A 12,220-nucleotide genomic window follows, 5' to 3' on the forward strand; every position below is an offset into this window, starting at 1 on the left:
GCACATGTGTATGCAAGCAAGCAGGGACAGTAGTTAACCACTGGAAGGCAGTGGTGAATATTAAGCCACAGGAAAGCAGCCATTGGAAAATATTTTGGGGGGACAAAGTTTTTATTTAAATTTTAGTTATTTAACATACAGTGTAATATTAGTTTATGGTGTATAGTATGGTATATTTCTCTAATGTTTGAGAGAGCATGTGCACAAATGGGGGAGGGGCAGAGAGAGAAAGGAGTGAGAATCCCAAGCATGCTTGGGGGGAGCTATTAGCATGGAGCCCGACCTGGAGCTTGATCTCACAAACCGTGAGATCATGACCTGAGCTGGAATCAGAGGAGTTGGACGCTTAACCGACTGAGCTACCCAGGTGCCCCTGCAGGATTTTATTTAAAAAAAAAAATTTTTTTTTTAAATGTTTTATTTATTTTTGAGAGAGAGAGAGAGAGACAGTGTGAGCAGGGGAGGGTCAGATAGAGAGGGAGACACAGAATCCAAAGACAGGCTCCAGACTCTGAACTAGCTGTCAGCACAGAACCTGACATTAGATTCGAACCCATGAACCGTGAGATCATGACCTGAGCCGAAGCTGGACGCTCAACCGACTGAGTCATCCAGGCGCGCCAGGATTTTCTTTTTAAATTTAAAGTTATTTGGTAGGAGAATGCTTTATATTTTTAATGTTTAAGTTGCAATTCTGAATAAATACTTAATCTTCTTCATTTTTTTTCTTAGAGCAAAAGATTGCCTAAAAGCCATAATGAAAAGGGTAAATCATAAGGTTCCTCATGTTGCTCTGCAGGCATTAACTGTAAGTAAAAGTCATGCGATTTATTATTTGACCCAAATTTTAAATGTGTATTTATTTCAGTAAGTTAAATAAGATAATATCTCAACATTTGTATATTGATTTTTATTTTAATTAATAGCTTCTTGGGGCTTGTGTGGCAAACTGTGGAAAGATATTTCATTTAGAAGTATGTTCCCGTGATTTTGCAACAGAAGTACGTGCTGTGATAAAAAATAAGGTAAATTTTAAAAAGAGAAGAAATTTAAGTCATTAAAAAGTACATATACTATATGTCATTTTAACTTTATAGCATTAATAAAGTTGTGTCATAAATGAAGTCATTTTTAGATAAATTTGAAATGAAATAAATTTCTGTACTAAAACTTGATGTTTTCATTTGTAGCACCAAAACCTGTTTTTCTTCCCAAAAGACATATACTAGGGGCGCCTGGGTGGCTCAGTTGGTTAAGCCAAAAGACGTATACTAGTTATCATAGCTATGCTTTATTGAGAGTTAGTAAGCAATCACTGCTTTAAGAATTTTATGGATACTATCTTGTTTAATGCTCTTAATAACTTTTAGAAGTTAGATTCTTTTGTCATTCCTATTTTATCAACGCAGAAGCTGAGGCTTAGAGAGAAGTTGAGTAACTTGTTCCAGGTCATGCAGCTAGTAAGTGGTACCGCTGAGGCTGAGGTCCAGGTTTCCGTAACTTCAGAGTCCAGACAACCGCTGTCCTGTCCACAGTCACATTAGAGATAACAAGCAAAGGGGGCCTTTAGAGAAGGGTGGGGGGGTGTCATCACAATAGGGTTGTTGTTGCTGATTTCCTTAGGATGGAAACTCTGAAGAACCGTTCTCTTGATATTAATGGCAGAAATTCCAGAATTTAGTTTGGTTGATATAAAAGCTTAATCTAATATTGAGCATATTAAGAAAACAGAAGAAATAACGTCTGAATATAAAAAAATCTGTGTCGTTATAGTAAGAGTTAGAAACTGATGTTTAAAAGGGTCATTTTACAAGAAGTAACTATGTTAAAGCAAAAATGGGCATTTACCAAGTACTCATGTAGGCTAGAGATTGCTGGACGTTTGCTGATATTTATATAATTAAAGAGAATTTGGGTGGTAATTCTCTTTGTTAAATACTTCCAAGTTCTTTAACCATTTGCTTAACCATAGTTTTATTTTTTCCTTTGCATTGCCCGTAAAAGGCTCATCCTAAAGTGTGCGAAAAGCTGAAATCTTTAATGGTGGAGTGGTCAGAAGAATTTCAGAAGGATCCTCAATTTAGTCTAATATCTGCAACTATTAAATCTATGAAAGAAGAAGGAATTACTTTTCCTCCAGCAAGTTCTCAGGTAAGAGTTAAACTGAGACCCATGGTTGATCTTAAACTATTTTGAAGGTATATATCTTACATAGAAGCTGGACAGGATCTGTCTTCATCATCGTTTCCCACCTCCACTCTCCAGGTGCCGGAGATAGTGCCTTATATTAGTAGATGTTCTAATTGTTGAGTGAATTTTTTAAAGTTTATTTATTTTGAGAGACAGAACAAGCAGGGGAGGGGCAGAGAGAAAGAGGAGAGAGAAAATCCCAAGCAGGCTCCAGACTGTCAGTGCAGAGCCCAACGTGGGCTCGAACTCAAAAACTATGAGATCACGAACTCAGCTGAAACCAAGAGCTGACTGCTTAATAGACTGAGCCGTCCAGGCACCCCTTGTGAGTGAATTTCTTATACTTATTAGAACTTCGAAGAGTGAATCAGCCATAAATAATCTGTTTAATGCTATTCTAAGTCTAGAGTCCTGCAAAAGGCATAGATGGATGAGGGAGCCCTTATATTAAGAAATTTATAGTAAAGTTGAAGAATAGTTATAGACATGTGAAAAATAACTAAATTATAAGTTACTTTAACTTATTTGGATGAGGATGGGCAACAAAGAGAAGATGCCGTGCGAGAGACGTAACTACAGAGTGGGATGGTAAAGAGGTAGAATTTTCAGGCTGGGATGCATTTTAGTATGTAGACAGGAGAGAAGAGATCCTATTAGGGGAGAAATGACATGAACAAGTTTATGGAAGTGAGAAAGCTCAAGACCTATTTGTTGAAGAGTGAACATGCCTGGAGTGAATGATTTACATATAGATGAGTGGAACTATAAGACTAGACATTTATTTGAGGAGATGCAAAGAGAGCTTTAGTAGGACAGGGGTGAAGGTAGGGATGGTGAGCCATGGAGTGGGCTTTAATTTAAGTGCGGGAGAAAAACACCATCTTAAGTTTTGCTTCAATGCCTCTTGCCTTCCAGTTAATAATTGGATATGGACTAGGGAAAGAAACTAAGAGAAGTACTATATATATTTTATAATACATATTTTATAATATATATTTTATAATACTCCAGGCTCTGAGTTGTCAACACAGAGCCCAGTGCAGAGCTCGAACCCATGAATGTGAGATCATGACCTGAGCTGAAGTCGGAAGCTCAATTGACTAGCCACCGAGGCACCCCTGTCTTCCATGCCTCTAAATTTAAGCATGACCTTCCTAAGTCCTCTGCTGTTTCTGAGGAGCCACCAGATTCAAGTACAAAGATACTAAAACGAGCTTAACATGTGTTCCTAGAACTGTACCTGTTGTCTCCGTCTGCCCTCTTCTCTTCAGTAATTATCATGACTTCTAGATGCCACTTCTCCTGGACCTCAGTGTCCCTCATTGAATAAGATACCTTGGACAGTTGAGGTCAGGAAAGTACAGTCGGGAAAGATTTGTATTTAAGTATTTGCTGTATGCCATGTTCTGTGTCACATACTAAGATAATGTAAAATATAAGCCTTGTGAGTTCTTAATGTTTTCTTGAAAACCATGGTATTTTATTGTAGTTTTTGAAAACTGCTACTTTAAATTTTTACAAAGAACTTCACTTTAAGAAGAAATTCTTGTCAGCTTTTTAAAAATTAACATGTGCGAGTAATTATAGAGCTTGTGTTTTCTTTGAAACATTAGTTGTGTTCATTTTACTCATACATTTACAGACTGTCTCAGCTGCTGCCAAGAATGGTACATCATCGAACAAAAACAAAGAAGATGAAGACATAGCTAAAGGTAAATGCTCAAGCATGTATAATTTAGTGTTGCTTAAGACATCCTTGCCAGAACAATTTATTTAAATAGAAATTATTGTCAAACTGGGTATGCTTTTACTGTTTTACCTCATGTCTACTAGGGTCTGAAAAGTAAGGAAAACAATTGACATGATATAAGAATGATTTAATTCATAATTCTTGTCAGTAATGTGTATTTAATGTCCTACCTTTGGAAAGATTTCATTTCACCTTTTCTTTAATGCCAGAGTTATGAGTCAAGCACAGAAATATGTTCACGGCTTGTCCTATATGGAAAGCTACCCATATTATAATGTCACAATCTGTTTGCTTTAAAAATAATAGCTGCTGTATATGACAGACTGTGATAATAAGGAATGAGCAAAAACTTTATTTTAAAAAATGTCATGATTCTCTGCCCTGTCCTCCTACACCCCAAGAAAGTTAAACTGTTTAGCATTTAATGGGACAAATAAAATACTCACTTGATTTATTCTTATTAAATATTACATTATTTAGTATTTCTTTTTTGCTTAAAAAAATCAGAAGTAATTCTGGCTATCTTGTTTTTTGCATTTTAATTTTTCAAATTAGCTATTGAATTATCATTACAAGAGCAGAAGCAGCAGCACGCAGAAACAAAACCCTTATATCCATCTGCAGAGATTCAGTTAAATAATAAAGTTGCAAGGAAAGTGAGAGCTTTATATGATTTTGAAGCTGTTGAGGACAATGAACTCACCTTTAAACACGGTGAAATTATTATTGTTTTGGATGACAGGTAAGTTTTGTGTCTTTATTTCTGGAATATTTTGAAATTATTAAGTTTAATATTCTTAATTTGGAATCTGGATATTAAGGTCTTTGATTTTATTGTATTTAAATCATAATAGAGCCTTTTCATACCTTAATTTTTTTTCTAAAATAAAAGTTAATTAGGGATGCCTGGGTAGCTCAGTCAGGTTAAGTATGACTCTTGATCTCTGCTCAGGTCATGATCTCATGGTCCATGAGATCAAGCCCCGCATCAGGCTCTGTGCTGACAGCACGGAGTCTTCTTGGGATTCTCTCTCCTTTTCTGTCTGCTCATGCTCTTTCTGTCTCTCAAAGTAAATTAATTAACTAATTAAAAAATAAAAATAAAAGTTAATTAGATTAGGTGATGTGAGTTTCTTATTGTTTTGTCAAATTTGGGAGTATTCTTTATATCTTGGATAAAAGATCTGTTAAATAATGTTACTTAATCACAGTTGTGAAACATAAAGATTTAGTCCTCTGAATCCATTTGCACTGGGAGTTGTATATCAAAATACCTGGCAAAAAATTTAGAAATTTAGAAAATTTAGAAATACAGCTGTATTATCTTTGATAAAACGAACCAAAAACAGACTCAGCTCTTCTCTAATTCTTAATCTGCTACTGTACCCTTTGTCACAATTTCTCTATCATTTAAAGTTTAAAATCTAGACTAAAGTAAGGGAGTTAAAATTTCTCTACAGGGATTAGTGTGGAATGCAGACTGTAAATACCATAAAAGGGCAGTGGTCCAGAAGAGACCAGATTTGTACTGGGTGCAAGCATCTGGACAAGTAGGCATAACCTGGGAGTTCATTTCAGGTGAACTTTGGTTTTGATGGGGTAGGGGAAATTTTGCAAGAAATTGAGAATAGAAAAAGGAAGGTCTGTTAGGCGGTCAGGAAAATAATCTTTAAGTATTTTTTTTTTTTTTAGTCATTGAGAATGGAGCACATGACTCCTGAATGAGAGTAAATAAGTATTGGGGTGCTTGGATGGCTTAGTTGGTTAGGCATCTGACTTTGGCTCAGGTCATGATCTCGTAGTTTGTGGGTTTGAACCTTGCGTTGGGCTCTGTACAGACAGCTCAGAGCCTGAAGCCTGCTGCAGACTTTTTATCTCCCTCTCTCTGTCCCTCTCCTGTTCATGCTCTCACTTTCTCTCAGAAATAAACAGGGGTGCCTGGGTGGCTCAGTTGGTAAAGCCTCCAACTTTGGTGCAGGTCATGACCTCATGTTGTGAGTTTGAGCCCTGCGTCAGGATTTGTGCTCACAGCTCAGAACCTGGAGCCTGCTTCGGATTATGTGTCTGCCGCTCTCTCTGCCGCTCTCCTGCTCACTCTCTGTCTCTCTCTCTCTAAAAAAAATATAAATAAACATTAAAAAAAAGAAGAAGAACAAGAATAAGTAGTGTGGGCTCTGAACACTGACAGTCTGAAATGTCAGGCTTCTTAGTGTAATTTTAGTTAGAATATTTACAAAAGAACTTAGGTTTATACTTCAGATACTGTTATATGACTAGAAAATTAAAGATATTAATAAAATAAATGGAAAAAACTACAAAATGAGTAGTTTTTGCTCTTAAGATTCAATTGTTGAGTATTTTATTTAGTGAGAAAATATTCTAAAAAAAATTGCTACATACAGGGTTCTGTTTAATGGCACAGATACTTTATCACGCATCTTCAACAGGCTTCCACTACCGTAGGCTATGATAACGGAGTTCTCCGAGTTACTTCTTCTTTTGTAATTGCTGTGAATCCTTCATGCATCCTGTATCCCTTGACATCATTTGGTGTTCCCGTGGCATTATACTCTTACGCGGCATCTATACCATCAACTCGGGCTTGCCGTGAGTGAAGGGTTATGTTCCCGTGCTGCATGTGTCTTTTCACACGTGTTTAATTTGGCACAAATTCATTCATCAACTTAGACTCATATAAAACTATTTTCAGTGGAGACCTAACACTGTAAAAAAGAACTTTTTTCTTAATAATTTCTGATGATGATGGAATATGTAGGTTGATTGCAGTCATTTGATTGGGTACCCCTGTCTTAAAATTGCCATAGACCTTCTCATTAACACCTCTAGGTTAAATGTTGTCATTCTGTTTGATGGATTATCTTTGCAAAGGTTTTTAAGTGCAAATGCAAACTTGGGTATTAAAGTTAAATGCCAGTCTTCAGTTAAAAGGTCATCTAAACGATCCAGAATATGGCTGTTTTCATTGCTTTCATATTGCTGTGGAAATGAAAGCACAAAATTAAAATTTTCTTAGCTAGAACTTGAAGTTGCTTGAAGATATATCATTCAGCTTTAAAACACTGAGTTAATAGTATACCACAAAAGCTTTTCACTTTTTAAAAAAAAAATTTATGTTTATTTATTATTGAGACAGAGAGAACCAGAACATGAGTAGGGGAGGGGCAGAGAGAGAGGAAGACACAGAATCTGAAACAGGCCCCAGACTCTGAGCTGTCAGCACAGAGCCTGACGCGGGGCTTGAACCCACAAATTGTGAGATCATGACCTGAGCCGAAGTTGGCCGCTCAATCGACTGAGCCACCAAGGTGCCTGCTTTTCACTTTCTATATGTTTAGATTTATCTCACCCTCCTTGTTTTGCTCTTTATGTACTATTTCAAATAATCAAATGGAATTCTTACATTTCCAAAAATGCCATACTGTGATTAGACCCTCTGTGGCATTGCACATTTGGTTTTTTTATTCCTGGAAACCCATCAAAAGAGGCAGACACATTTAGAAAAGAAAAGGAACTTTATTTGCAAGGACAATTTGCGAGGGAGTCCAGGCTTTCAAAGGTATATTAAGGAAACGGCTTCACGTAAGATTACTAAGATTTCCAGGTTCATTACTTGTATGTTTTTGGGTTTTTTTTCCCCCACATGATTCTCATATCCATAAATAGGACATCAGTTATTTTCAGCCATTGTCATTACAAAAGTCAGCACATAAGTTGTTTTAGTTGGGAAGTCAGTAGCCTAAAGGAGAGGCTCAGGTTTTCATTTATTTTGAGACCTAAAATGAGCCAGAATAACTTTGTTTTTGTTCGTGTGCAAAGCTTTCTGTTTCTTTGTATTTTTATTTTCTTTCTTATTCATAGTGGTAATAGGGAATGTCGTTTTTATTTCCATAGCCCTAATTTCATTTTCTTCCTGGCAGTGCCTGTTTAATTAATCTTCATAACCCATGTAGATTTTACATATTCTGAGAAGCCTTTAAATCTTCTGTGCGGTTAGTTTCCAGTAGTTGGGAATAGTTTCTTTGTGCTGCTATACCTCCCTGAACATAATAGCATTTCTTGTACTAATTCTGTAGTCATTTCTCCGCATGCCTCTCCTGCTACATGAGTTGATTTTGGGAGGAAGGGAGAAGGAGAAAACAAACCTCGTAAGTCAAAGGAGAGGGCTGAAAAAATACTGCACTAGATTTTTTTCTTGAGGGCAGAAACCCTATGTCCATTAGCTTTGTAACTTGAGTGCTTTGCCTAATATCACTTGTCCTCTCTTTGGTAGTGTTTTGTGTTAACTGAATAATCAATTCATTGACAGTGTAGTTTCTGCCTTTATCATTTTTCACTCAGCTGCGATTTATTCTTTTACTTAATATAATAAGCTAAATAAAAATGCTGCATTTACGTATCAGTTTATGTAAAATTACAGTGTTGAATTACCTTAGTTTAGAAGTTTAAAACTGAACAGGATTTTGTGTCATTAACATTGCAAAGAATCTACTCATTGTCAGTGGAGAGAATGTAGAGCTGGATTAGGGCTAGGAAGGAGTCATCGAGCTTTGACATGGAATTTGGTTGTTTCGTCTATTTTGATGTTTCATCAAGGCTAGGGACGGCTACACATAAAATTGTTGATAGGTGCAAATAAAATCTGTCCATTTCACAGGTTTGGGGTTTCTGGTTTTATATAAAAATTGCTCTTGAGTTCAGCTGTCCTTTTTTTTAATGGAAGGTTTAATTTAAGAAAGTATGTGTGTAAGAGAGAATTTTTCATTCTAAATAGACATTAGCAGACATGATATATTAGAATTGTCAATACATCAGGTATTTTCTGGTTTTAAAACTTTGGGTGATATAAAGCTTACATCTTTATGGTACTTTTTTTTTTTAAGCTTATTTATTTATTTTGAAAGAGAGAGCACAAGCAGAGGAGGGGCCGGGAGGGGGAAAGAGAGAATGTCAAGCAGGCTCCTGTCAATGCAGAGCCTGATGTGGGGCTTGAACCCATGAATTGCGAGATCATGACCTGAGCCAAGATGAAGAGTTGGTTGGATGCTCAACTGAATTGAGCCACCCAGGAGCCCCCTTTGTGGTACTTTATAAATGAAATGATGTTTCAGAATCCTGGAAGTTAATTCATCCTAAAGTTTCATTTTTAGCAGTGTCTGCTCAGTAAGTCAAATTTTTGGAAAGGAGTAGACCAAATCAAATGATCATTTATGGATTCTATGATTGTCCATATAGAAAGTCTAAGAGAATTAATAGACAAACTATTGAAATTGTAAGAGTTTCTCAGGGTTGTTGGATACCAGCTCAAGGAAAATCACTGGGTGCTTAATCACAGCTATTTAGAAAATAGAAAAAAATTGCCATTCTCAGTAGTAATAAAATTTATAAATGTTCTACAGATAAATAAACCTAATAAAGATATGTAAGGATTTTATGGAGAAAGTTATAGAATTCTCTGAAAGATATAAGAAATATAAATATATATTTATAGAAGTAAGTTTTTATTTTATTTTATTTTTAATTTTTGAGAGAGCACATAAGTAGAGGAGGGGCAGAAAGAGAAGGAGACTGAGCCACTCTAGCATCCCTGTTTATATAAATATAAATGGAGAGAGACACCATGTTTATGGTGAAGAAAACTTTAATGTTGTAAATATGTTATTTTTCCCATTTTAATGCGTAAATTCAGGCATTTCTAATTTTTTTTAAATGTTTATTTTAAAGAGAGAGAGAGAGTGTGTGAGTGGGTAAGGTGGAGGGGCAGAGGGAGAGGGAGACACAGAATCTGAAACAGGCTCCAGGCTCTGAGCTGTCAGCACAGAGCCCAACACAGGGCTCAAACTCACAAACCACGAGATTATGACCTGAGCTGAAGTTGGTGCTTAACCAGCTGAGCCACCCAGGAGCCCCAGTACATTTTTAATTGAAATCCCAACAGGACTTTTTTTGTCTCCCAGAGAACTTGAAAACATTTAAATTTTAACATTAATATGGAAATATGAAAGTATGCAAGACAGAGTACTTTCCCTGCCAAGTATCAAGGCATATTAACAAGCTGTAGTAAACAAATATATAGGCTGTTCAACAGAATGGAATCCAGTTCCATCTGCTCGTGAACAGATAGCAGCCTGCTTAAGATAGGATATCATAAATCAGTAGAAAAAGTGATGTACTATTCAATAAATTTTGCTGGATGAATAGCTCTTTATACAGTACAAATAAAACTTTGATTCAGCTTCACATAGTACATACAGTTTCATTCCAAATGATTAAAGACTTACACATGGGGGAGAGAGAAAAAAGGAAATCTAAAACTATTAAATATATAGGAAAATAGATAAAGGAGTTCAAGGATAGTGAAAGCTTTCTTTTAAGAAAACTATAAACCATAAAAGATTGCTAAATTTGATTACATGAACAAAAACACTATGTGATAAAAGAAACCATAAACGTATGTTAAAAGACAAGTGACAGTTTGAGAGAAGGCATTTGCATAATTTAGACAAATGGTTGCTATCCAGAATATATAAAGAACTCCTACAGATCCGTGAAAGGAGATAAATGGCCCAGTGGGAGAAGAAAAATGGACAGAAAACATGAATGAGCAGTTTACAGAAGAGGCAGTCTGAATAGCCAGCAAAACATGCAGATGCTCAGGAAACGCAGATGAGCACAGCCATGAGATAGGATTCTCTCCTGTCTGACAGCAGCTGTTGCTCGGACAGTTAACACGGGTGAGGGAAAAAGACATGCTCACGTGCTGCTCAGGGAAGGAGGATGGTGCATGGCCACAACCATTTTTGAGAATATTTGGAAATGTTTGGTAAAATCGAAAATGTTTATATCCTTTGGCCCAGCAAGTCCATATGTGTGAATAAGCCTAAAGAATGATCATTACTCCCATCTTTATAATGGTGAAACACTGAAAGTATTTAATGTCCATCAGTATGGGGATTGATAAATCACATACATATGCTGTATTTGTATAATTGGTCTTTAAAGGGATAAATAAGATGTGAAAATAATGTGAATTGTAAAATTCTATAATGGTTAATATATCTATAGACTTTGCTATAGGTATCCGTAAACAAGTAAAAAATACACCTGCAGGAAGGCCATAAAGCAGCTTTCTGGTAGTGGTTTGACAGGGTAGTTGTGGGATTGGGACTTGGGATTGTTGATAAAGAGGATTCAGTGTCACCTATAATTTTATTATTTTTTTAAAGCCCAGAATCAAATACGATCACTTCTAATTGGTTCTGAATTTTAAAATAGGAATATGGATGTTAGCTTTATTTGTGCTTTTTAATATCTTTTATTAAATTTAAGAATTGTTTTTAAATATAGTTGATATGAATTAATATTTTCAAAATAAGCTAAATTTAATTTTTATTTTAATTCTTCTTGCCATTAATGTACTAAAATGTAGAGGAATAAATGACATTTTTGTACTGTATTTTCAGTGATGCCAATTGGTGGAAAGGAGAAAATCACAGAGGAGTAGGACTCTTCCCATCTAATTTTGTAACAACTAATTTAAACATAGAGTCTGAGGCAGGTAAGTTAAATTTTAGGGAAGAGTTTTTTACGCTTGAATTTTATAGTTTAGATGCTTCAGGTTTTTGTTTGTTTTTGTTTTAAGTAATTTTTATACGAAACATGGAGCTTGAACTGATAACCCTGAAATCAAGAGTCATATGGTCTACCCACTAAGCCAGGCAAGTGCCCTTGTTCAATTTTTTTTTTAATATTTATTTATTTTTGAAGGAGAGACAGAGCGTGAGCAGGGGAGGAACAGGAAGAGAGGGAGACACAGAATCCAAAGCAGGCTCCAGGCTCCAAACTGTCAGCACAGAGCCCAACGTGGGGCTCCAACCCACAAACTAGGAGATGGTGAACTGAGTTGAAGTCAGAAGCTCAACCAACTGAGCCACCCTGCCCTGGTTCAATTTTAAATATAAAGTAGATTGGCATTTAACTCATTTTAAATTATGTATAGACAGTACAGTTTAACTTATTTCTTAGCAAGTTAAGGGGTTAATTTTTCTTAGGTCAATTCCAAGAATTACATTCTTATTTTAAACCCTTTGAGAATTAATAAATATAGTTACATAGAAGGCATAAAACAATGTGATGACCATGTAAATATTTAAGTCAGCCTAATTATGGTTTAAGAGACAGTGTGTGTCAGTTCAGTATAAAGGATATTGGTTTTATTCATCACAGAACCATAGTACTGAAGGGAGTAGGTGGCAGGGTGGG

The 12,220-nt window shown here is 35.9% G+C and overlaps 1 protein-coding gene across 3 annotated transcripts in view; it reads left to right on the top strand.

Annotated features, from left to right (window-relative positions):
- The window catches only part of STAM2 (signal transducing adaptor molecule 2), a 42,899-nt gene that overhangs the window by 19,832 nt on the left and 10,847 nt on the right, over positions 1 to 12,220 (top strand). For 2 of the 3 annotated variants that reach the window (XM_029934588.1, XM_029934587.1), the window contains exons 3-8: positions 733 to 808; positions 927 to 1,025; positions 2,005 to 2,151; positions 3,833 to 3,902; positions 4,496 to 4,682; positions 11,422 to 11,516. In XM_029934588.1, the coding sequence (XP_029790448.1) occupies positions 733 to 808; positions 927 to 1,025; positions 2,005 to 2,151; positions 3,833 to 3,902; positions 4,496 to 4,682; positions 11,422 to 11,516 (674 nt within the window). The remainder of the gene's footprint in view (positions 1 to 732; positions 809 to 926; positions 1,026 to 2,004; positions 2,152 to 3,832; positions 3,903 to 4,495; positions 4,683 to 11,421; positions 11,517 to 12,220) is intronic. The other variant, XM_029934589.1, reaches the window with a different exon arrangement.

Source organism: Suricata suricatta, chromosome 3, assembly GCF_006229205.1.
Source record: "Suricata suricatta isolate VVHF042 chromosome 3, meerkat_22Aug2017_6uvM2_HiC, whole genome shotgun sequence".
Lineage (NCBI taxonomy): Eukaryota > Metazoa > Chordata > Mammalia > Carnivora > Herpestidae > Suricata > Suricata suricatta.